This window comes from Prionailurus viverrinus, chromosome C2 (genome assembly GCF_022837055.1).
Source record: "Prionailurus viverrinus isolate Anna chromosome C2, UM_Priviv_1.0, whole genome shotgun sequence".
Taxonomy (NCBI): Eukaryota; Metazoa; Chordata; class Mammalia; order Carnivora; family Felidae; genus Prionailurus; species Prionailurus viverrinus.
Genome location: NC_062569.1, coordinates 87,605,295 through 87,632,606, shown reverse-complemented (window position 1 = coordinate 87,632,606; position 27,312 = coordinate 87,605,295). Strand labels below are relative to the sequence as shown.

Here is a 27,312-nt window from a genome sequence, read left to right as displayed (position 1 = left end):
ATGCATCCGATTTTTTAGGACAAAACATAAACTTGGAACATAAACATGCCCAACATAACCCAAACCCCATTCTAGATGAAGATGTATAGGGAGCCACAAGATTACTGCACAATACCACCAAGAATTATTGGTTGCAGTAGTGCATCTTTTACTTAGTTTACTGTACTAGGTGTTTTCCCCTCTATCATTGGCTTATTCTACGATTTTAGAAGAGCTATTTATTTTAGTTTTTGGTATCTGGAGGTCTGTTTACTCAGTTCCAAAAGGAAGAGGATACTCTTTGGTCCTACAAGCTTCCCTAAAGAGAAGGGAAAATGGTATGAACTCTCTAGGGATGGGGGGTATGTTTTGCCAAATGAAAAGTATTTTCATAATTTCCAGATCACAAAGGGGAAAGGGAATATATTTAGGATTTTTAAACAACTGAACATAGAGATTCTGAAGTAGGTGGTTAGCAACAGCTAGGGCTTATCCGCATAGATAAATCATATTTAGATGAAACCATTTCACCTATTGATAATTCACAGAATTAGAAACAGGTAAGAGAGCACAGTAAGCTACTTGTGTCGAAGATAGAGTTAGCAGCTTCCTTCTTTTAAAACCAACTTTATTAAGATACAATTTCCAAATAAAATGTATAGCCATTTGTTTCTTAAAGGCAATATTAGCTAAGATAAACTTTGCTTTCATAAATCAAATTTTAAAACCTAGGTCCACATGTCCTGAGAAACTGCATGCAAAATGTTGCGTGTCACTATCCACAGAGGGAATAGCTTTCATTAGATTTTCCAAAGACCAACCAAAATAATAATAATAATAATAATAATAATAATAATAAATAAAAGGTTAAGAACTACTGTTTTAAATATAATTGATATAGAGGGTATCAGGGTGGCTCAGTTGGTTAAGCATCCAACTTGGTTTCAGCTCAGGACATGATCTCACAGTTCCATGGGGTCAAGCCCTGCATCGGGCTCTTCACCAATGGTGCCGAGCCTGTTTGGGATTCTCCCTCTCTCTCTGCCCCTCCCCCATTTGCATGCACGCTCTCTCTCTCAAAATAAAACTTAAAAAAAATAAAATGTAAATAAACATAATTGATATAAATACTGTACTAGGTAAGTTACATATTTTTATTTATTTATTTAGCTGTACATCTTTATATCAATGTGTTGATAGTAAGCTATAAAGGCAGAAAATGCCTCTGTTTTATTCTCTTTGTAAATAGCTTAGCATAGTGTTATCAGCAAAGAGGCAATAACTGAATTTTGGAGGTGATAATTATAACAGACTGAAAAGAAGCAACTTCAGCTTAGATGAAGTGGGAGGCAAATGTGTGTCCTATCAGGCCATGGAATTCTGGGATGAGGTTGGAACTCACATTGATAAAGCTGACATTGAGCTCCTTTGCCGTGTAGCCCCTCTGTAGGTTCCGTCTGGCATACACATCATAGTCCCGGACAATTCGGGTGATGATGTCTGATGTTGAGATACCTTCTGTCCTCTGTGTTGGAGCAAACATGCCTAATCCAAGAACACATACAAACACTGTGACATTCTGGTTAACTTAGACAGTAGGACTAGATGAAAACTGGGAGCAACACCGTTTTCCTCAAAAAGCAGAATCTACTATTACTAAGTGAAATCTGGAGATACTGACAGATAGGAGGACTGAATCAAAGGCTAGGGGCAAGGAAAGCAGGAGCTATATGTCCTAATATTAAGAAAAATATGGGGTGGGCACCTGGGTGGCTCAGTCAGTTAAGCATCTGACTTCAGCTCAGGTCATGATCTCACAGTTCATGAGTTTGCATGAGCCCCACTTCAAGTGAGCTCGAGCCCCACTTTGGGTGAGTACAAGTCCTGCTTCGGGTGAGCCCCACTTCTCTCTCTTTGCCCCTTGTTCACTTGTGTCCTCTCTCTCTCTCAACAACAAATGTATATATGTGTGTGTGTGTGTGTGTGTGTGTGTGTGTGTGTGTGTATACACACACACACACATATAGCTGAAATTAAAAGAGATATCAAAAGTAGATGTTTAGACTGAGAATTGATGGATGTCAGAACTATGCTCACCTTAACCTTTTATCTGAAATGAAGTGTGACCGGAAAGTAGATGTTGAATTTCTAAGTGTATACATTTTCCTCTGTAAAGTAGATGTTGTTGAATCTCTGTCACTGCCCCTGAAACTCCATAAAGTGATGATATACATCAGCTTACTCACCTGCTTCCTTAATGTGCTTATAAACATCATCACTCCCAGCAGAAGAATAAGGAATGTCATCATGGGCTACGAAATCAATCTGAAATAAGGAAACTTCATTTAAAACCCAGGATAACTGCCATCAGAAAGAACCAGTAAATACTCTTTCAATAAATACTCTCCCAGACCCAGATAAAGGACAAGGAGAGGCCAGGCCTCGAATGGACTTTTTTTTCTTTATCTCTCTTTGCTTTGCTTCATACATTCCGTGATTCATTCATAAGCCACCCAAACTAATTATTTATCAATCATAAACATGAAGTTGGCCAGTTTCTGTTTTTAACTATTTCTCCTGGTATACTGGAAGTGCTACCCTCACACTGCATACCAGTCATCATACTATAGTAAATAGGACTGGAGAATTTGCTGGTGTGTTAGCTAGTGAGTGGAGCCAAGGAAAGAAGAAAGGAAATCTCCCCATCCTCCCAGGTCTATAAGGGTTGGTCAAATAAGGGTTTCTAAAAATATGCAAAAGAGGTCACTTCGTTGTTAGCTGGTTTCTCTCTCAGTCCATGAGATGAGTGGGAATATAAAAATAGCAGCCAAGAGCCCTTTTACTGGAACAGATACATCTATACTCCTGAGAAACGTAAAACTCAAAGCCATAAAAGACCTTTTGGTCTTAGGCTCTATCACTTCACTACTGTCAATACCTCTTGCAACAATGAGAAGAGAACAACGCCACTGGGATCAATAATCTTTCAGACAGACATGCTAACCTTACTTAGTCATTCCTGAGCAGGCCAAATGGCATTTACTAATATAATTGCTAACACAACCATACCCAGTTCCAGAAGCCACTGTAGTATGAACCATGCCCAGGACTGTGTCAGAGACTCTCGGCTAACATCTTGGTTACTTACGGACAATTTATCAGGGGTCAATGGGCAGCAAAGTGAAAATAAGAATGGTGGGCAAGTAAGACGGCTGGTTGAGGATACACTGCTAACAAGGAGAAAAGAGAAGTTAAAAGTTCCTCTACCCTCTTCTGCCTGGGCCTGCCTGGCTGTGTTGCTGAGAATAATCTTGTTCATCACCTTTGGTACATCAGCTGCCAAGTATAGATATAGAAAAGCTAGAGAATTATAAAAGGTCTGTCACAATCCTAGTTTTAACAAACATCACTCTTGCTGAGAACTGACATTATCCCTCAAGCTTGAGGGCCTCCGACCTGATCTGATAGACCCTTCTCATCTTTTATACTCACCTTTTATAGGAAACCTGTTTCTCTAATGTGTGAGAATTAAAAGAAGGTGAGGGGTTTTATAATACTAACTCAATGAGAAAAAGTGAGAAACCCCCCTGTGTGTTGATCTCACACAACATCTAGCCCAAAATCAAAGCCCTGAAACTAGATTAAGTCAATACAAAAGAAGTCTATGTTTATCTGTCTTATTTCCTGGAACTTCTGAGAACATGGATGGAGCTCTGTATATTCTAAAGGACTGGTATATTAGGAGGATGGACACATCCATAGTGAGGGAGGATAAATATCACTTAACTGAAGAGTTCAGTTTCTAGCCCTGCTACTGTGTATCCTGGACCAGGTTATTTGGTCTTTCTGGCTCTGTTCTCAGATATAAAGTAGAAACCATAGGGGCACCTGGGTGGCTCAGTTGGTTAAGTATCCAACTTTGGCCAGGTCATGATCTCATGGTTCATGAGTTCGAGCCCCACATCAGGCTCTGTGCTGACAGCTCAGAGCCTGGAGCCTGCTTCTGATTCTGTGTCTCCCTTTCTTTCTGCCCCTCCCCCAGTCACGTTTTCTCTCTGTCTCTCTCTCTCTCTCACTCAAAAAATGAATAAACATTAAAAAATTTTAAAGTAGAAACCATAACTACCCAATAAGACTGTGGGGAACAAATGAAATATAATGGATGTAAAAGTGCTTTTAAGCCACCAAACCCCATATAAATGTTAGGGATGACTAGTAGTAAAACCACTGTCATCTCTTCCATGTGAAATTTACACAGAACGTATAAGTAAAATACGGCTAGTGGAAAACTAGCCTGAGTCCTGGAAGTCTTGAGAGTCGAGGGAATTCCAGGAGGGGAATGGGGACATGTACTCAGTCTCTTACCCGGTGTTCCGCGAGGAACTCTGGCGTGAGGGTCCAGGGGGCATTCCTCACCACCTCATCCACATAGCGGCAGTGCTGCACGGCATCATAGCGCTCATTTTCATTCATCACTGTGAAGCCTTTGAAGTTGTGTGTGAGCTCATCACTGCAAACTGAGTTCACCACATCATAAAGTTGTAAGTCAAAGTCCCCTTTGCTTAACCATTCCTCAGCCACCAACCTCTCCCATTTCCTAGGACTGTAACCGATCTCCCCACATGGAGAAGTATTTTCTGGATGTAGCTCATTCTGGGTAGCAATGCTTTTCCTAATCCAAAATATACCTTCAGGAGCAATACACACTAAACAGTATGTTCACACTTTGGAGAAGACTTCGAAATTAACCTGCTGTGAATTTCTACAGCAATTAAGTTTTCAAAAATATTTTCTTTTTTTTTTTTTTTAATTTTTTCAACGTTTTTTATTTATTTTTGGGACAGAGAGAGACAGAGCATGAACGGGGGAGGGGCAGAGAGAGAGGGAGACACAGATTCGGAAACAGGGTCCAGGCTCCGAGCCATCAGCCCAGAGCCTGACGCGGGGCTCGAACTCAAGGACCGCGAGATCGTGACCTGGCTGAAGTCGGACGCTCAACCGACTGCGCCACCCAGGCGCCCCCAAAAATATTTTCTTAGGACACCTGGGTAACTCAGTCGGTTAAGTGTCTGACTTCAGCTCACGTCATGATCGGGTCTGTGGGTTCAAGCCCTATGTCGGGCTCTGTGCTGACAGCTTAGAGCCTGGAGCCTGCTTCGGATTCTGTGTCTCCCTCTCTCTTTGTCCCTTCCCTGCTTGCACTCTGACTCTCTCTCTCAAAAGTGAATACACATTAAAACAAATTTTAAAAATGTTTCCTTATTACATTTTTGTAAGACTGTACTGGATCATGTAACATTCGCTTAACAGACTTTCGTACTTCAGTTGATTCAAAATGACAAACTGGAATCTAGTAAATGCTGTTCTTAAGTAGGCAATAGGGGTCACTGTTGCTCCCCAAACTGTAGAAACTCAAATGAAAACAGTGAGATAAAAACTAGACATCTCTGGGACACCTGGCTGGCCCAATTGGAAGAGCACGTGACTCTTCATCTCAGGGTCGTGAATTTGAGCCCCATGTTGGGTACAGAGATTACTTAATAAAACTTAAAAAAAAAAAAACAAAACAAAACTGGACATCTCAGGTCAAAGAGCTTGTAGTTTCTTTCACCAGGTCTGTATACTTCATGTACTTCATATACTTCATGTTTTAGAGAGGCTGCTCTACATCCCTCATTTTAAAACCAAAATAAGAGCCAGGGCTCAGGTTATGAAAGGAGAAAAATGCTACTATAATTTTTTTCTGGAAATCACCTAAAGTTATCAGATATTTTCTTACCTCCTACAATAAGGTATGTATTAGGGAAAAGGTTCTTTGCTTGCATCAGAGCCCGGGCATGACCACAGTGAAATAAGTCAAATATTCCATCTGCATAAACTCTCACAGGCCGGTCACCTAAATCCAAAGGAAAGAATTTATCACAAAAACACATCGATTCAATATCTCACATTTGACAAGTGGAAATGGCACTGTGTTTCCACCCTTGCATGCCCCTTTCTTGTTTTCTGAATATTCACCCTAATTTAGGGGTAGACTAGGGTTGTGAGGAATAACATCAGACTTCCTTGGCTACAAAGACCCTTTTGACATCACATCCATTGACTCTGTTACCCTGATTTCACCAAACTGCTCCTGTAACTGGATATCATGATTGCTTTTTCTTGAAGTTATTTTAGAAGTAAATGGGAAGAGTTACATAACATATGTGTCCTAAATTTTAAAATCCTCACCTTCAGCTTATGTTTAAATCTCAGTCATGTTTAAATAGAGTATAGCTAAGGTATACTCTGGCCGCTTGCTCTCTCATTTTCAGGCTGCCTTGATTACTAATAACTAAGCTTTGCTATGAAAATAAACTTCCCTCTGATTGCCCAGTGAGTAAGGAGTGATCCAAAGAGGTGAGACTGAGAAAAAGGGAAGGTTAAGTACCAGTTATCAACTTACTGCTTCTCAGTCCCAAATTCACCTTCAGTACCTGCTCTGTGATAACAGATAGGATTCCTTCAAGTATTTCTCCTTGACAGTGAGCATGTTATACTTTCTCAGTAGAGGGTGATATACTAAGTATTTGAAAGTCAAATATAAATATTATAGGACTTTATATTAGAGCTTTTCCTCTTCTTTCCATTGGTGAAAATCATAGAGAACAGATTGCCAATTTATTTTCAGTGGTGGTGGACTATGAAAGAAAAGCCAGGAAATGATCTCTTTGAGTACAAGACTAATTCCAAAGCCTAACAAACACACTGAGAATGGAATTGACGTAATGGTTCATCATACTTCAAATAATAAATCTAAAAAGTCCTAGTAATATATTCCTATATGTAAATAAAAGAAGAGTTATTTCACTGCAGCAGCAGCAAATAACAGTAGGAGCAGCTACATCGTCTGGGAAAGAAGGGCCAAAGTCTCATCAGATATACCATACTGAAGGTAGGCGTAAGATACAACACCCTTGTCTTGAGAACAACAAATCAAGGGGGAGGAAATTGGTTGCCAGGAGGTTTACGGACTTTTCTTTCCAGATAGGTTTATCCATAAATAAGTAGCCTTTTTAAAAAGATCATTTATTTATTTTGAGAGAGAGAGAATGCACACAATCAGGGGAGGGTCAGAAGGAGAAGGGAAGAGAGAATCCCACATAGGCTCAACACTCAGTGCAGAGTCTGACACAGGGCTCAACCTCATGACCATGAGATCATGACCTGAGCCAAAATCAAGAGTTGGCTGCTTAACTGACTAAGCCACCCAGGTGGATTTAAACTTTAAACAAGTAGCTTTTAAACTAAGAAATAATAGAGAGTGCCTGGGTGGCTCAGTCAGTTAAGCATCAGACTTCAGCTCAGGTCATGATCTCACAGTTTGTGTATTTGAGTCCTACTTTGGGCTCTGCGTGGACAGCTTGGAGCCTGGAGCCTGCTTTGGATTCTGTGTTTCCCTCTCTCTCCCTGCCCTTCCCCCCTCCTCAAAAATAAATAAACATTTAAACTGAGAAATCATATACTGGTGTTAGAAATATAAACTGGTACAACTTTTAAGAAAGGTAATTAGATAATACCTGTCAAAAGACACAGAAATGCTTATACCCTTTACCCCAGCTATTCCAATTCTAGTAATTTATTTCATACATATATTTGTAAATATGCATGGTATTCATTGCAGCATAGTTTGTAATAGTAAAAGTTTGGAAACAACTTAAATTTCAATGGAAGACTGAACATACTATGATACACCTACTAAGGGTGGAAGGGAGAGATACTGGGTGGCTGTGAGATAGTGATAATAGGAAGACTTTTCACTCTATACCCTTAATGTATTTTGTAAATGTTAGGCTATGGAAATGTATTGGTTTTGTAATACAGGAAATAAAATTTTTAAATAAAATAGATACACCAATACAAGGAAAAACAACATAATGGATTTAAGAGTCAAAAAGCTTATAGCTCAAACTTAACGACCAGCCTCCTTCCTCTATAATCTTAACCTCTTTAACACTCAGTTTCCTCATCTATAAAACAAAGCAAAACACAACAAAACCTGAGGAGCATAATCTTTCTTCTACATCTTAGAAATCCATCTTTCCTAAACAAGTCCAGAGTGGCTATGATCTCATTTTTTTTGATCCTAAAAGACAAAGGATAGAACACAAAGATTAAGAATACTTTGTTATTGTTTCTTTGACATTAGCATACAACAAGGGCAAAGTGAGATGAGGGGGATTTAGCGCCATAAACACATTTCCAGGATGGTGGAAGTAGTACCAAATACTGTTGATCAACGGGCTGTTTGTCGGGGTTAATCATCCCATATAAGGCCAAGTCACCACCAAACCCCTTCTCGGACCAACTCCAGATGTGCTCCTTGCCCTCTTCAGTGTTTTCTCAGCCACCCGGCCTCTCAATTCCCTATGACTTACCCCCAAGTCTTTGGCAAACCTGGGCGGGTATAGTAAGCAAATGGCCAGAAAGATCACTGTTAATGAGAAAATCTGAGGACTAAGTACAAGTTACCCATTCTTTTCCCAAGTGGCTACGGGCCAGGATAACCAAACCATCTGATTTACATCTGTTGTTTCAGCATATTAATAAGAGCAACCCCCTTTCACTTTCAAAATGGTCCTGGTTTTTAATATAAATTATAGTCTTTGCACTAAATAAATATATGTTCTCCTTACGCAGAACAAACGTGGCTTTCAATTTATTGTGTCTTTTAATAGATTCTCTCAAATACCTATCCCCAAAACATTTTGTTTCTAACAGATTCTGTTGCCCTTCCAACTTTGACTTCTTTTCCTTTCTCCTAGAAAACACATTGCTGATTTTTTTCTTTCATCTTCCTAAAGGAATAATCTTCTCTCAAGCTATATTTGTTTTTTTCTCTGGGTAGTGAGTTTTCTCCTAGATTATTACCAACTCCTTTCTTAAGGGAGTCCTTAACCTCCCTAATGAAAACATGGTGGAGGGAAGGATGCCCCCCTGGCTTACTCCTTGTCCAATATTGGCATGAATAGTCCCTTGGTTATTTAACATAAAACTGAACAAGCAGAATCAGATATAGGAGAAATACTGGAGATCAAACTAGACCAGCAAACTTTATAAGCAAATGTGTGACTATCTGTTCCACCTAAAATGCAATCAGTTTGCCGATGGCCTTCTATTATTTATAACTAATGTCTACAAAGAGCAGCACCACTCCAGGGTAAAAAGAACATGAAGATGGAAAAACTTAGGTTTTAGTTTCAATTCTATCACTAATTATTGGTTTTACTACAGGGGACCTTTCACTTCTTAGTTTCTATGGACTTTAATTTAATTTCTTCATGTATATAATGAGACGATAAAGTAGATGATCTCAAAAATGACTTATAAAATTCTATGAATTAATTCTAAAATTGTTAAAAATTCAAGTACACATACATTTTATTGACCACAAATGATTTGTGGGTAGACTAACAACAAGCTGGGTAATGTGAGGTACTACATTCTGAATGTGTTATTAGAGAGCATATGAAAAGTTCTTGCCTTCAACATGCTCTGCTATCACATCTGAACATGATCCTTGAACTGTTTGATGGCATTTCGAACTCTGATCTGACACCACTATGCCTTGTTACACATACCCTGTTTTTCCTTGTGTCATTTTACCCTGCCCCATCAACCTGCTTATTACTCAAGGGGAACCAAGCCTAAAATGCCACATCATGAATCAGAAGGGCTGTGATCAACATGAGACATTTACAAACACTTTTGAAAAAAAAAAAGCATTATCTGAAATTCTGAGGACTCAAAAACTATGTTTCATATAGCCATGATTTAGCTAAGGAGTACTGGGCTCCCTGGCCTGAAACTGTCCAGCATCTGTATCTATTCATACTTTGCTACTCTTCCATTACAACAGAGAACAAATATACTAACACTATTAAGAAGTAACCACAAATATCTTCTACATATTGGAAATGTATACATTTGTGGCTGTAACTGCCTCTTATTCCTTAGTGTTTACCTGGGTTTGAGTCTAGGCCCACATTTACAGAGTAGACAGAACACTTACCATAGTAATGGAAAGAACCAAAAAAGGATTGAAAAAAAGAATTGGGGAATTTACAGATAAGTAAGGACAGCTGCCTATATGACTTTGTATTTCTAACAAATACCCAAGGAAGCTTCTCTTTAAAATAATCCCTAAAACTGGGCCACCTGGGTGGCTCAGCTGGTTAAGCATCTGACTTCAGCTCAGGTCATGATCTCACAGTTCCTGAGTTTGAGTCCCACATTGGGTGAGATCAAGCCCCACCTCAGGTGAGCACGAGCCCCACGTGGGGTAAGCATAAGCCCCGTTTCAAGTGAGCCCCGCTTCTCTCTCTCTCTCGCTCTCTCTGTCCCTTGTGGGATTCTCTCTCTCCCTCTACTGCCCCTTGCTCACTTGCACCCTCTCTCTCTCAAAAATAAACAAACAAATAAATGAAATAACTCAAATTAAAAACAAAAATCTCTAAAACCACTTGTCCAAAACAGGAAGAGTATTTAGAATACATATTAATAGCTTACGTAGTCAAAAATTGCTACTTAATGATGTAAACTAAGCATACAAATAAAAGAGTATAGGGTTTAAAAATAATAAAGTGAGTTTTTAAAAAAACCTAAAAGATTGTATCAGTAAAGATAAAGTTAAGTGATAAGCATCTTCCCACTTAGGATATTTTATCCTCTAACATTCAGCGGTGTCTAGCAAGGATATTAACTTATAGAAAGGGAGATCTGGGGGACAATTCTGAAGGCTATTAAAAATGTGACAGCCTGGGGCGCCTGGGTGGCGCAGTCGGTTAAGCGTCCGACTTCGGCCAGGTCACGATCTCGCGGTCCGCGAGTTCAAGCCCCGCGTCAGGCTCTGGGCTGATGGCTCAGAGCCTGGAGCCTGTTTCCGATTCTGTGTCTCCCTCTCTCTCTCTGCCCCTCCCCCGTTCATGCTCTGTCTCTCTCTGTCCCAAAAATAAATAAACGTTGAAAAAAAAAAAAATTTAAAAATGTGACAGCCTGACATAGTATTCAGACCTCTGTAAAAACAGACAAGGTTATAATCCAGCTCAGGCTAATATCCTATTGTCTCTGTTCTACTATACCTCATAGTTGTGACAACAGCCCAGGAAGCAAATATGTACCACTATATCTCACAGCTGTAACAACATCCTAGGAAACAAGCTTAAAATGATAAGAAAAAATGAAATCTTATGGAATGCAGTTATACTCCCAAATAAAACAGCTGGGAGATAGGAGGAAACCCTCTCCCAACTACCCTTTTTATACCCAGTTTATAGGTAAACTGAGGAAAGAATTTAGAAAGTAGGTGCATATTTGATAAATACAACTGAATGCAAAAAGCAGAGTAAAACAACAAAATAATTAAGCATTTACTTACAAGGAGTTCCTCTGCTGGCTTCTTCCATAGTTACCCTGACATAGGGCTTACTAAAGTCTACTTCAATTTCATCAGAAAAAGGAGCTGGCTGCTGTAAGCCCTTAAGATAAGGAAAGTGAAGGAAAAGAAAGTTAAATTCAATGGGATAGACTGAAATACTCAAAAAATGGCAGCTTTAAAGAACAATCAGTTATTCAATATGCTGGTGATTAAATTCCTCCTAAAACCTCATAACATACAAAAGAAAAAAAGGCATTCCAAAATGACAGGTGAAAGTTGCAACGTTTTACCAAAGAGGTAAATTGCTAAATCATGATATGAACGATAAATATCTTGGGGTGCTTGGGTGGCTCAGTTGGTTAGTGTCCAACTTTGGCTCAGGTCACGATCTCACTGCTCGAGAGTTCAAGCCCCTCATGGGGCGTTAGCTTGGAGCCTAGAGCCTGCTTCAGATTCTGTCTCCATCTCTCTGCCCCTCCCCTGCTCTCTCTCTCTCTTAAATATAAAAAATAAAACATAAAAAAAAAATTAAAAAAAAAAGATAAATATCTTGCTGGTGATTTCAGGATAATATTGAGCGAGGTGGCTGGGAAACTAAGCATAGTCCCAACTAACTGGGTCCAGAATGATGGCTCCTCCATCACATGGCAGAACACCCAACTCTATTCTATGTGATGAAATTGCCAAGCTTCTATTGTGCATTTTTCTACCACTTCAACTAAGGGACTGCGAAGGCAAACAGCTCCTGAATGCTTTATTAAGTATGATTATCTCTGTATAATGCTTTACATTGTAAATATTTTTTAAAATTTTTTTAATGTTTATTAATTTTTGAGAGAGAGCGAGTGCGTGAGCAGGGGAGGGGCAGAGAGAGAGGGAGACACAGAATCTGAAGCAGGCTCCAAGCTCTGAGTTGTCAACACAGAGCCCGATGCGGGGCTCAAACCCACAGACCGTGAGATCATGACCTGAGCTGAAGTTGGATGCTTAATTGACTGAGCCACCCAGGCTCCCCAACTTTAAATATGTTCTAATGCTCATAACAGCCCTGTGAGGCAAGTAGTACAACAGTCAGTATCCTCAATTTACAGATGAGGAAAACAAGGTTCAAATAAGTTATATCAGTTATATGCAATTACTCAGAGGCAAAGCTAAAATAAGAATGCAGGAATTCTCTTTCCTCTACAGAGTTAACTTAACTCTACTACTTAAAAGCTTTTGTTAAATTGTTTCATAAGTATTTTATTCTATTTGATGCTATTATGAAGGGAATTGTTTTTCTTCACTGTATTTTTGGATTGTTCCTTACTGGTATATAAAAATGCAAGTTGATTTATATGTGCAAATGTGTGTCTGTAATTTCAGATGATTTTTGTATACTGATCTAATGTCTTGTGAATTTGCTAAACTCAATGATTAGTTCTAGCACTTTGGTAGATTCCTTAGGATTTTCTACATTTGAGATCATGTAATCTATGACTCAAGACAGTTTTACTTACTCCTTTCCAATTTGGATGCCTTTAATTTCCTTTTATTATCCCTTGTTGCCTTAGAATCTCTAGCACAATGCTGAATAGAAGTAACAAGGACAAAGATCTTTGCCTTTTTTCCAATCTTAGGGGTGAAGCATCCAATCTTTCACCATTAAATATTATGTTAACCCTAGATGTTTTGTAGATGCCTTTATCAGCTGAGGAACCGCCCTTATTTTTGCAATTTGTTTAGAGCTTTTATAATAGGTGTTGGGTTTTGTCATATGCTTTTTCTGTATTACTGAAACATGCATATTCTGGTTTTGTCTTTTGTTAGTGTATTAGATTAATTGATTTTAGGATGCTAAACCAATCTTGCATTCCTGAGTGAAATCCCTCTTGGTCATGTTATATAAATCTTTTTAAATATTCCTGGATTTAATTTGTTAATATATTGTTACAGATTTTTGCATCTAAGCTTGTGAGAAATTTTGAACGATAGTTATCTTTTCTTGTGCTTTTTTTGCCTGGCTTTGATGTTTGGCTTCGCAAAAGGGGACAGAAAGTATTTTCTTTTCCTCTATTTTCTGAAACCATTTATTCAGAATAGAAAGCTATTACTTCCTTAAATGTTTGAAAGAATTCACCAATGAAGCATCTGGGTCTGGACTTATCATTGTGGGAAGATTTTTAAAGACTACTTTTTTTTATTTTTATTTTTTAACTTGAGATACATCATTCAGATTCTCTATTTAATTTTGGGTCAGTTTCGGCAATTTGTCTCTTTCTAGCAATGTCTATTTCATTTAAATTGTCAACTTTTTTTGGCATTTAATTGTTCATTACATTCCCTTATAATTCTTTTAATTTCTGTGGGTTATAGTGATGTTCACTTAGAATTTTAAATTCTAAACAAATCGCATCATGATTGGTCTGAATCCAGGGACTGGGAAAACATCACTTTGATTTGTTTTCAGATAAGGACAGATTTTTAAGATTAGATTTTAAAATTAAAACATATTTCTTTTTTTTTATATGAAATTTATTGTCAAATTGGTTTCCATACAACACCCAGTGTAAAACATACTTCTTTTTAAAAATCCCTTATATGGGGCACCAGGGTGGTTCAGCCAGTTAAGTGTCCAACTTAGGCTCAGGTCATAATCTCACAGTTCAAGACCCATGTCGAGCTCTATGCTGACAGCTCAGAGCCTGGAGCCTGCTTAAGATTCTGCGTCTCCCTCTCTCTCTGTCCCTCCCCTGCTCACACTCTGTCTCTGTCTCTCTCTCTCTTTCAAAAATAAACATTAAAATTTTTAATATAAAAAAATAAAATCACTTATATAAGCTTAGTTAAGATATGCTAAAGCTATAATAAAGATAAGTGAAAACACCCATTTTTAGGAGACGTGTGTATATGAATGTTATCCTTTTTAAGAACTTTTTTTTTTTTTTTTTTTTTTTTTAGTTTAGTGTTTTATTTTGAGAGAGACAGAGAGAGCAGGGAAGGGTCAGAGAGAGAGAAGGAGAGATTCAGAATCCCAAACAGGCTCATGCTGAGCCACGCAGATGCCCCTTTAAGAACATTTTATAAAAGAGATAAGAATAGACCAAAGACACAAATATACAGTTTTCTGTAGTTAAGAGAGATTTCTCTACAGATTAGATAAGACAATTTATCTTCTAAAAGTCAGTATTCAAATGAGTTGCTTAACAGTAGTGTGTTTCTAAAAGCATATGCTATTCACAAAATAATATACTCTATGATTCCATCTATATAAAGGTAAAAAAAAACAGGCAAAGCTAAATCTATGATGAATAGAAGCCAGAGGAAAAAGAGGAAATTGGGGAAAGTGGATACTGATGAGCAGGGACATGAGAGTCTTCTGGGAAGACAGGTATATATATGTAAAAATTTATTGAGCTGTACACTTAAGATTTGTGCACTCTACTGTATGTAAGTTATATCTCTAGAAACAAATAATATTTGGCCATAAAAAGGAATGCAGTACTGATACATGCTATAATATGGATCTTGAAATCTTGAAAACATTATGCTATATGAAAGAAGGCAGTCACAAAAGACCACTTATTGTATGATTCCATTTATATGTAATATCTAGAATAGGAAAACTTATACACAGAAAGTAAATTAGTGGTTATATTGGGCTTGGAGGGTTAGGGAGAAATGGAGAGTGACTGATAATGGGTACCAGGTTTCTCTCTGGGGTGATGAAAATGTTCTAAAATAGATATGATAATGGATGCACAACTCTGAATAGTCTAAAAACCACTGGATTGCACATTTTAAATGGGCATGTGAATTATAATGGTATGTGAATTACATCCCAATAAAGCTTATGTATATATTTATACATAAAAACAGGCAAAAATACATCAAACAAATAGAAAAAATTATGTTTATTAACAATAGTACATGTAGATAAAAGATGAGCTTTGTGTCTCTGAAAGTTATTATCAATGGTGTACAGAAACTGGTTGTTAAAAATTCAGGAATTATGTGGGCCATTTATTAAATCATTGGTAGTCTGAACTTATTAGCCACAGAAATCAGCAAGTGCTACGTATCAGAGGGTTTTTCCCCCAGTAAGCCAGTTTACTAGAACACCACTGGCTATTTGCATACTTAGAAAGAGATCAGTTCTGAGGTTATTACAGGGAGAAGAAAATGGACTTACAGATTTTCCCATAAATGTTGCAGTGGGAGTAGAAAGGGTGGCAGATTTTGTGAAGGAAGAATAGGTAGGACATGGTAAAAAGAAAAAATATTGTCACTTGAGAAAAAGAGGCATTTTAGAGTTTTAGAACTGAAGAAAATTAGATTGTACTACTAGTGGCAGGAATGGAGAAGTTTTTAAAAAAGGAGTTGAGATCAAAGAAAATGAGAAGTGAGAGAAGTCTTTGAGCATGGTGATTCAAATGATCATTAGAGACCTTTTAGAATATTAATGAAAGTGAGGACATCAGTGCCTTTAAGAAAATTAGAAGAAGGGGCACCTGGGTGGCTCAGTTGGTTGTCAGACTTCCGCTCAGGTCATGATCTCACAGCTTGTGAGTTAGAGCCCCACATCGGGCTGTGTTGACAGCTCAGAGCCTGGAGCCTGTTCCAAGTTCTGTGTCTCCCTCTCTCTCTGCCCCTCCCCTGCTCATACTCTGTCTCTCTCTCTCAAAAATAAATAACAAATATTTTAAAAATTTTTAATAAAATTAACATTAAAAAATGAAAAAAAAGAAAATTAGAAGGAAAGGAAATAGATTAGTAATAATTTCTCACTAGATATGTGTACTCATAAACAGAAATGAGAAAAACTGCAAGGTATCTAAAGGGGACAGAAAGATAGGTGGCAGGTTTCGGGGGGGGGGGGTTGTTGTTGTTTTTATTTGTTTTTTTTTAAGTTAAGGAGATCTGGGCATGTCCAAGACAGAGGAAAAGGATTCAAAGAGATGGAAAATACTGGAGAAGGAATAAAATAGATAATAGGAAGAAAGAGTCTAGAGAAATAGCAGGGAATGGTTTCAAAGGACAGGATGGGGGAAGGTATTAGCCCTAGAAATAAGAATGATCACACTTTTCTAAAAGCAGAAGAAAGGGAAGGTGATAAAAGGCCAATGTTAGATGTAAAGGAGGAAAGATGTACAAATTTATAACCGATGCCCTCAATTTTCTCAGTATAGTAAGAAGGACATGAAATTACCATTAAAAACAGAGAGGCTGGAATGAGACTGAAGCTTGAGAAAAGCAGAAAATATGTGGACTAGCTGCTGTGGGAAATATACCAGAGCATCAGCAAATACTGGGCACTACATTAAGTCCAGATCAAGCTAGCAACATTAATCTATAGAAGGCCAAGTTAACAGTCCAGGAAGAGAAACAAAGAATTATCAGAAACTGAAAGATCTAGGGTTAGGCCATGATGAATTGAAGGGAGGCAGAAGGGGGCAGTGAAGAGTTAAGGAGGCAAAGGGATCTAGACATTTCTCCAAAGAAGGTATAGTAATTGCCAAAAAAAAAACAAAACAAAAAACACATGGAAAGATGCTCAACAACATTAGTCATCATGGAAATGCAAATCAAAACCACAATGATACTACTTCACACCCACCAGGATGGCTATGAGCAAAAAAGACAGGCGGTAACAGTGATGGCAAGAATGTGGAGAAACGAACCTACATACACTGCTGCTGTGAATGTAAATTGGTGCTCAACTTTGGAAAACCGTTCTTTAAAATGTTAAACATATAATACCATATGATCCAGAAATTATACCCATGGGCATGTAACCAAGAGACTGAAAACACAGATTTTTAAAATTTATTATTATTTTTTAAGTTGGCTTTACACCCAACGTGGGACTTGAACTCACAACCTCAAGATAGAGCATCTCATGCGCTACTGACTAAGCCAGCCAGGTGCCCCTGGAGACACATTTTTTTTTTTAAACCTGTACACAAATAATATTAATAACAGCATTATTCACAATAGCCAAAAAGTGTAAACAATCCGAATGTCCATCAATTCATGAATGGATAAACAAAACAGTATGTCCACATGCAATATTATTCACCAATAAAAAGGAATGCAGTATTAATACATGTTACCACCTGGCTGGACCTTGAAAATATAATGTTAAATATAAGAAGCCAGCTACAAAAGGCTATTGGGAGGATTCCATTTATATGAAACGTCCAAAATATACAAACACCTGGAGATAGAAAGTAGGGTTGCTAGGGGTAGGTTGGGGGGATGGGGAGTGATTGTAATAGATATGGGGTTTCTTTTTGTGGTGATGAAAACGTTCTGGAATTAGATAGCGGTGATGGTTGCATAACACTAAATGTGAATATACTAAAAACCCCCGAATTGTACACTTTAAAATGGTTTAAATGCTGGGGTGCCTGGGTGGTTCAGTTGGTTAAGAATCCAACTTTGGCTCAGGTCATGATCTCGCGGTTCATGAGTTTGAGCCCCGCGTCGGGCCCTGTGCTGACAGCTCAGAGCCTGGAGCCCGGATTCTGTGTCTCCCTCTCTCTCTCTGTCCCTACCCTGCTCGTGCTCTGTCTCTCTCTGTCTCAAAAATAAATAAATATTAAAAAAAAAATTAAATGCTTTAAATGGTAAATTTTATGTTATATGAATTTTATCTTAATTTAAAAAGATACATTAAAGTATCCTATCTTTTACAACTGTTTCTTCAATCTTTTCTGATTACTGTGTACATTCCAAGGCAAAAGGCAAATACAGCTATCCCTCCTGGCTAGGGTTTCAATTCCTCCTAAGTATAGAAAGTGAAACCAAAGGTTCTTTGACTACAAGAGATCAGCAAAATCTTTATCTCTCTAGATGTCTCCAGCTAGAATGAATAGTATTTTTAAAAACATCTTTCTAAAAAAGCCTCTAGAAGATGCTTTATAAAAGTAGGACTAAGTATTTCTACCTATATTCTCCTAAAACATACCTCCTTCATTTTAACCTCAAGGGAATGCTACAGAATAGTATTATTTTCAAGTCATTTGACTATCTGGTTGTGAAGCATAAATGAAAAAGCATGGATTTAGAACTTAAAAAACCTTAGATCTAAATCCCAGCTCTATCACTTAATAGCTGTGATATCACAGCTTTCATCTTCCATAAAATAGAAGATAATACTGGCCCCACAAGGTTACTTGAGAGTTCAATAAAATAGCACACGCAAAGTCACTAGCACAACTTTTTACATATAGTGGCACTCAACAAATTAGGTCATCATCAACAACATGAGTTCATTTTCTTTTTTTTTTTTTTTTTAATTTTTTTTAACGTTTATTTATTTTTGAGACAGAGAGAGACAGAGCATGAACGGGGGAGGGTCAGAGAGACGGAGACACAGAATCTGAAACAGGCTCCAGGCTCTGAGCTGTCGGCACAGAGCCCGATGCAGGGCTCGAACTCACGGACTGTGAGATCATGACCTGAGCGAAGTCGGCCGCTTAATCGACTGAGCCACCCAAGCGCCCCCATGAGTTCATTTTCAATTCTATTTTATGGAACACAGGATTTCATTACATCAACAAAATTAACTAAATTGTATTAATCTAAGAGGTTAGCTTCTAGATGCTATATGAAGTTTCTAATTCTATACAAATTATAACTAATACTATTATAACTACAAATTCTATTAATGATCATCTCCCAAATTATGAATGGTCTTCTAAATGCAATATTGCTTTCATAAAAACTTTTCCTGATTATGTTCACATATATTAACGCACTATTCCTCAAAATTCCAGTCAAAGAGATGACATTCTGGTGTCCTTAAAATAGGGAAATGGAGGGGAGCCTGGGTGGCTCTGCTGGTTGGGCGTCCAACTCCTGATTTTGGCTCAGGTGACGATCTCACAATTCGTGGGTTCGAGCCCTGCATCGGCTCTGCACTGACAATGTGGAGCCTGCTTGGGATTCTCTCTCTCCCTCTCTCTGTCCCTCCCACATTCACGCTTGCCCTCTCTCTCTTTCTCTCTCTCTCAAAACAAACAAATAAACTTAAAAATTAAAAAAAAAAATAGGGAAATGGAGATAACTCAGATTAAGACCAGAATTTGATACTGGCTTCCCAGGATTCTACTTCTAAGGACTCTTAAATATTTTTCAGCAAAAGCTTTCAGAATGACACAGAGAAACATTTCCCTTTTACTCAAACATGTGGCACAAATGATAACAAGTGTTCCTGAGATCCAAATTATTTCCATAATACTAGACGAAAGGCTATGGAGTCAAGAGGAATACCATATGGTGTGATAAAGAAGGGATAAAGAACAGAGCTGAGAGATTCCACTCCCTGGGGATAGGAAAGGAAGGAAGGAAGGAAGGAGGAAGGAAGGAAAGAAGGAAAGGAAAAGGAAGAAAAGAAGAAAGGAAGGGAGAAGGAGATAAGGGGAGAGGGAGAGGGAGAGAGGGAGGGAGAGAGGAAGGAAAGGAGGAAGTGAAAAAGAAAAGTAACAATTTTCTCAGACTCTTATTGCCATTTCAATGAATGGAAACAATGAGCTCATCTATCTAACTACTATTTGGATGTTTCCTAGACCTTTTAAGTTGAACTTGTATTAAATTAAACTTATCATCTTTCTGCTAAACCAGATCTTCTATCTGTATTTCTTATTTAAGAAGCATCCCATATACACAATCTACCTAAGACTCAAATCTAGAAGTCATCTTTAACACCTCTCATCCTTTACATCCTGATTTCCAAGAATTATCTATTTTACCTCTTAAAAACTTAAAATTTTAGTTTAAGTCCTCATTATCTTCAACCTGGATCATTACAACAATCTCGCAACTAGTTCTCTGGTTTCTATCACTGTTTCAGCTCATCTTTTCCAAAGCAACCAGGATGATCTAAATTACAAATCTGATCACATTGCCCACAGGGTAAAGTTCAAACTCTTTAGCACAGCACACAAGATCCTTCATAATCAGGTTGTCGCTTGCCTTATCTATTGCAGATTATTTTCTGAACTTTAAACTCTAATATTACTCATGATTTGCTAAACATCCTATTATATCACACTTGAACTTGTATTCTATCTCTTGTCCATTTCTTGAATTCCTATTTATTCTTCAAAGTTCAGCTCAGAAATAATCTCCTCAGTGAAGCTTTTCCAAAACCACTGTCCCCACCTCTAGGTCAAAGTTAATGTTTGTTCATCTAGGCAGCCATTGTATTTCTAACTTCCTTCTATTTGGCCCTTTTCATTCTATATCTTAATAATTTATCTATTTCCCCTATTTGTCTGTGAGCTTCTTAAGAGCAAGGTCATCTTTTCATCTTTGCATCTCCAGTGTATAGTAACTGGCACACAGGTGTTCTCAATATATGAGGTTGTGATATCTATCTCCATTACAGAACTGTTGCCAATTTGTGACTTAACCATACATGTGATAAATACAGATATAGGCTAAATGTCTTATTCTTCATAAATATTTTTGTGATTCTTTTTGATTGTATCTTTAGAAACATCTGTATCAGTAAATTCTTTTTTTTTTTATTTAAATTCAAGTTAGTTAACATACAGTGTAGTATTGGTATCAGGAGTAGAACCCAGTGATTCATCACTTACATATAACATCCAGTGTGCATCCTGACAAGTGCCCTCCTTAATGCCCATCACTCATTTAACTGCCCCCCCCAACCCACCTCCCTTCCAGCAACCCTCAGTTTGTTCTCTGTATTTAAGAGTCAGTACATTCTTTATACTTACAAACAAACTAGCCATAAAGTTATCGCTTCATTTTTCCCCAATTCTTTTCTCTCTTCTTTCTAATTCATCCTGACCCACCAATGTAGCTACCTAATACTAAATGGTCCTTCCAATTTCTCTCCACCCTTGCAAGGAAAAAAATTCTTCTGAGCTCTGAGCTATAGAGTTCCCCATTAGGCTCACATCTCTCAAAGGGAAGGTCCTATTTACTTTTATACTCTTAGCACCTAGTGGCTATGCTGGACATTGTGTGTGATAAAATCTTGTTTGCTCAACCCAAAGGTCAACTAATGTGTGGACACATAAAATGTGGTATCCACATTTTAGATACATAAAATATTCTAAACTTAGTTGTGGAGATGGTTGCACAATTCTAAATATACCCAAAATCATTGAATTGTGCAGTTTAAACAGGTGGGTTATGTGATCTCAGTAGAGATTCCTGTTATAAAAACAGGAAAAGAATATTGTTTGCTTTCACTACAAAGTTGAAAAGGGATCAGAGATAGAAAGTGCAAGTGTACAATGACAGACAAGTTTATTTAGCGGACACTCCTCACTAGGGCTGGTACAGCCTGTTGAGTGAATGAATCTTTGACCATTAGCCCATGCTAAAGAGCCAGTGTGTACTAGAGAGGAATGTGGAGTAAGTAGCAAGTCACTCAATTGATCTGTGACATGAATATACGAAGCAAAGCAACTTAAAGCACCGAAATTCCTCAATTCTAAGGACCGAGAAATTTAAGTCTTCTCAGAGCCCATTCCACCATTCCACTTGCCTTCTTTGCTCTATTCTTAGCTCTTGTGACTGGCGAAGAGTATCAACTACATGGTTGGTTATACCTTGTCCCTCCTCCAAGAATGATTGCTGAATTGGTGCTTACCATCATCCTCTTAACCTGAATTCTCTAAGACACATTCAGAAATTAACAATGTCCTCCTGTTTTGTTGACTGCTGAGTCATTTTCTGAGTATACCTGGTATGGTGTACAGAATAATGGCTTCCTAAAGCCATGTCTACATGTTATTCTCTGGAACCTGTGACTACGTTACCTTACATGGCAAAAAGGGCTTTGCAGATATGATTAAATTAAAGGATTTTGAGAAAGGGTGATTATCCTGGATTATCCAAATATGTTCAATGTAATTACAAGGGCCTTTTAAAAAAATTTTTTTATGTTTATTTAATTTGGAGAGAGAGACACAGAAGGAGGGGCAAAGAGAGAGAAAAGCAGAAAATCTGAGACATTCTCTACACTGACAGACGAGAGCCCAATGTGGGGCTCAAACTCACAAACCACAAGATCATGACCTGAGCCACAGTCAGACACTCAACCGACTGAGCCACCCAGGTTCCCTATCATAAGTGTCTTTGTAAGTGAAAAAGCAGGTAGGAGAGTCAGAATCAAAAGACATGTGATGAGGGGCACCGGTTGGCTCAGTTAAGTGTCTGACTCTTGATTTCAGATCAGGTCATGATCTCATGGTTCGTGAGATCAAGCCCCATCAAGGCCTCGTTGGGCTCAGCACTGATAGCACAGAGCCTGTTTGGCATTCTCTTTTTCCCTCTCTCTCTCTGCCCCTCCCTGGCTTGTGCTCGGGCTCGCTCGGTCTCTCTCTCTCTCTCTCTCAAAATAAATAAATAAAACTTAAAAAAAAAGAAGAAGAAGAAATGTGATGACAGAAGCAGCAGAGTGATGTGACTGCTGGCTGGCACCATGAGCAAAGCAATGGGGACAGCCCCTCAAAGCTGGAAAAGACAAGAAAACAGATTCTCCCCTACAATCTCCAGCCCTATCAACATTTTGATATTAGTCCTCCAAAATCCATTTAAGACTTTTGGGGCGCCTGGGTGGCGCAGTCGGTTAAGCGTCCAACTTCAGCCAGGTCACGATCTCGCGGTCCGTGAGTTCGAGCCCCGCGTCAGGCTCTGGGCTGATGGCTCGGAGCCTGGAGCCTGTTTCCGATTCTGTGTCTCCCTCTCTCTCTGCCCCTCCCCTGTTCATGCTCTCTCTGTCTCTGTCCCAAAAATAAATAAAAAACGTTGAAAAAAAAAAAAAAAAAAAGACTTCTAACCTCCGGAACTGTAAGACAATATATCTGTATTGTTTTAGGCTGCTAAATATGTGGCAATGTGTTAAGCAGCAATAGGAAAGGAATACACTTGCCCCTACCAATATCATCAATATCAGGCCTAAAGCATAAGCCTCCTATTGGTGGAGTCCAGCTGGTTTTATTGATCAAGATAGAGTACTGGTTTAGAACAAATGTTATTTGTATCAGAGTAAAAATGCTTTTCCCTTTGCACTACATGAAGTTCCAGAACTAACCAGTGGAAACTGCAGTTTGATCAATGGCTAACAGTCAATATAGGTAAAGAAAACACAGAAATATATAATCCTTTCACTGGAATTTTAAAACATGGATTTCATAATAATATTACATACCAATAATAACTTCAGTTGTACATGTGTTCATTGACATGTTTTTTAGGGGAAGCTTTAAGAAGGGTACCAAACTGAGACAGGATGAGCAGTTTGGAATGGGGTGTTTCATTGACAGCTTGGCAGTGGTTAGGAAATACAAGATAATGTCCCAGGGATAAAGGAATATAAGGTAGGCAGTAACAGAAAAAGGCTCTCATGTAAGATATAACCAGTAATAGAGTGAAGGCATGATACGGCAGAAAAAAAGTAAGACACAGAAAACTAAACACTAAGAGATGATACTAAGATCAGATGACTGTCTAGAGCTCAAATTTCTCTATTTCATTCATTTCAATTTAATCTTTAGCTTAATAAACTAACTTAATAACTTCCAAATTTTCCTAACATTCTTTTTCCAGTTCCAATGTAAAGCTTTTGCAACTTAGCTGTGAACTTCAATTTGATAAGAAAGTAGAACATTTCCAACAACTGTGAAAATACTATTCACACTTACTATTCATTCTTTCCATTATTTAAGAAGATTTGTCATACTGATATCATTAATTTTATATCAGTGTTTACCATCCCCCTGCCAGGTTAAGTGTTCGAAAAAGATATCTCTTCCTTACAATTGCACAGCGTGGCATTTTTGAAGAAATTCCATCTTCTTCTGTTGCCCCATTGGGTCCAGGTACCTCTTTCCTCCTCTTTCTTGTGTTGACTTTAGCTGAACTCTGAGCATCCATCTTCTTTTAACTGGTCATAGAAAGTGAAAAAGAATTTTTTTTTCTCATTGAAGTGGAGAAAAAGTCTGTCACAAGTATTTCAGAGATGTTAACACAGATACACGGAGCAAAAGATCAATTCCATAGCACAGATCTCACAAGATGAGCCAATCGCATCTGGCAAAAAACAACAAAGCTTCACAAAACACATGCTCTAGTAGAAACACTGAAATGCCTCTCTGTGGAACAATGGCCACAATTAATCACCTGACCTTGGAAATTATTACCCTGACCAATGCAGCCTGTATACCAACTGCTAATTTCATATCCTGTCTAAATGTAGAAGATTGGAATAACTTTGTTGAGAAAGTCAGTTACATAGAATTTACCACCCTCCCCTAATAACATCCCTGGTACACCTGGAGATATGACAGACACAAGGAAAAATGAAAGGTATGTCTTTGGTGCAGATGGAAAAAAAAAGAGCCTTTTTTAAAAAGAGACAGCCATCACCAATTCCTGGTTTAACAAAACATGTATTTCTTAACTCTTAATGCTCTGTAGATTTCAGAGACCACTCCATCAGGGTTATCTATGAAAATTGTAAAGTAAGTATATTGTATCTTTTAAATGTCCTTCCTTTTCCTGGTCTAATACCCATTTCCCCTTCCTCTTTCAGAGCTAACACCTTAAGCTATTCAAAGCCCCAACTATTAAAACCTCACCCTGGCTTCTCCCTCCCCCAGTGAAAACTTATAAATTACTCTCTCACTTAGCAGAGAGCTTCTAGCAACTAGCTACCACAGAACAGCTCTGAATATTTGATGTTTATGTTTAGATGTTGGCTTGTGCTACCTCTCCAACACCCTGCAAGGATATCTGCATTTTTCTTGGGTAACATAATTTGCACAAATTAATTGATAATGATGCAATTTTAGGCATCAGCCAGAAATTGGGGATAGAGGAACTTTAGTGGTCAACTGTCATTTCTGCCCAAGATATGTACAGTGAAAGGTGGAAAAAATATCCTCAGAGCAGAGATAAAAAAAAAAAAAATGCCAGGGCACTGGGTGGCTCAGTTAGTTGAGATCCAACTTGGGCTCAGGTCATGATCTCGCAGTTCATGAGTTTGAGCCCTGTATTAGGCTCGCTGCTGTCAGCCTGTCAGTGCAGAGCCCGCTTTGGATCCTCTGTCCTCCTCTCTCTACTCCTCTCCCACTTTCACTCTCCCCCAAATAAAATAATATTTTTAAAAGATGCCAGACAGAATGAGGACATTCTACTCCACCTTTCTGTCTCTAATTAGCCCTCCTGAATAAGATGTTCATCTAAACAACTGCAGTTGAGCCTTATTTTCTTTCCTCCAGCTAAATTCCAAGTGGCAATATGACAAGATCTAAGAGAAATCTGACCTAATTCTTAAAGAGTGAAGGTGACACCCATGAGTCATGGCTAAGTATTAGGCTGACATGAAAAATGTCAGAGTCCAAAGTGAAAGATGAACACCACCCAGAAACTTCCTTTCATCGCAAATGCAAATTAAAATGGAATAAAGGTGCTATACATTTAACAAGTTTTCCGGTGATGATCAGAGCTTTTCTTCATTATTGTTATCATATGTTTGAAACTATCCAGAGATTGTATTACTACTCCTATCTCACTGGTCTGAGGCCTACTAAAACACCTAATCAGTGCAATTAGTGACTATTTCTAATTTACACACAACAGGACTTTTGCTTAAGTATCTGTTAACTTCCTCTCAGGGTAAGTAGACAAAATCCATCATGAAAAATGTAATGAGCAATCTGGTGTCAGGCAGCTGAAGGTCAGGCAGTCACTAATAGTGGGAACTTACTGTGTACAAGATACATACTTTTTGAAGTAAACTATTTTCTCAAGAAGACTTTAATTCAGCTGAAGAAACCACATGTTCATGATATAAAAGTGCTCTTTAGGATTCTAAAACCACGGGGGGAAATTTGCTAAAGAACAGGATATTTAGACAGTTTCAAAGTATCTCCAAGTATTTTGAAGCAATTCTAATAAATTACTTATTAATTACAAAGGGAAAAGAGTTAACTTTATAACTTATAACTTTATAAGAGTTAGCCAAGTGATCCAAGTTAACTAACGTCACCAATAATGCCTCCATCACCTGCCCCAAATGCATAGCCTGTATGGATTTATAAGGAACGAGCAAACAAACCTCAATTAAAAGACATTGTAGGGGTGCCTGGGTGGCTCAATTGGGTTAAGTGCCAGACTTTGGCTCAGACCAGATCTCACAGTTTGAGCCCGCATCAGGCTCCCTGCAGTCAGCATACAGCCTGCTTCAGATCCTCCCTCTGTCCCCTTTCTCTCTGCCCCTCCCCAGCACGTGCTTTCGCACACATTCTCTCTCTCTCAAAAAAAAAACAAGATTCTACAGGGTGCCTGGGTGGCTTAGTTGGTTGAACATAGACTCTTGATTTTGGCTCAGGCCATGAGCCCCCCATTGGGCTCCACGCTGAGCATGGAAATAAATAAATAAATAAATAAATAAATAAATAAATAAATAAAGCCTGTTACTCTTCAAAAAATGTAAATCATGAAAAACAATGAAGGGCGCCTGGGTGGCTCAGTCGGTTAAGCATACAACTTTTGATTTTCGCTCAGGTCATGATCTCATGGTTCATGACTTCAAGTGCTACATTGGTCCACACTGATGATGTGGAGCCTGCTTGTGATTCTTTCTCTCTCTGCCCCTCCCCAGTTCAAGCACGCTCTCTCTCTTTCAAAATAAATAATAAATTCGCACACACACGCACACTGAAAGGCTGAGGGATTGTTCCAAAGAAATGACAATGAAATTTCATTTCTAGACTGCAGGAGAAATTGTTATAAAGGATAGTCATTAGGACAATCAGTAAAATCTGAATATGGACTGTGTACCAAATCATAATACACATCAACGTTAAAATAAACTTCCTGGGGCGCCTGGGTAGCTCAGTCGGCTAAGTGTCCAACTTCAGCTCAGGTCATGATCTCAGGGTTCGTGA

The 27,312-nt window shown here is 38.3% G+C and overlaps 1 protein-coding gene across 3 annotated transcripts in view; it reads right to left on the bottom strand.

Annotated features, from left to right (window-relative positions):
• Window positions 1-27,312, bottom strand: part of PCYT1A (phosphate cytidylyltransferase 1A, choline) — a 47,131-nt gene that overhangs the window by 5,462 nt on the left and 14,357 nt on the right. For 2 of the 3 annotated variants that reach the window (XM_047875082.1, XM_047875083.1), the window contains exons 2-7: window positions 24,179-24,305; window positions 11,396-11,495; window positions 5,759-5,875; window positions 4,345-4,496; window positions 2,226-2,304; window positions 1,382-1,524 (exon numbers count right to left, since the gene is read on the bottom strand). In XM_047875082.1, the coding sequence (XP_047731038.1) occupies window positions 1,382-1,524; window positions 2,226-2,304; window positions 4,345-4,496; window positions 5,759-5,875; window positions 11,396-11,495; window positions 24,179-24,295 (708 nt within the window). In that variant the 5' untranslated portion in view covers window positions 24,296-24,305. The remainder of the gene's footprint in view (window positions 1-1,381; window positions 1,525-2,225; window positions 2,305-4,344; window positions 4,497-5,758; window positions 5,876-11,395; window positions 11,496-24,178; window positions 24,306-27,312) is intronic. The other variant, XM_047875084.1, reaches the window with a different exon arrangement.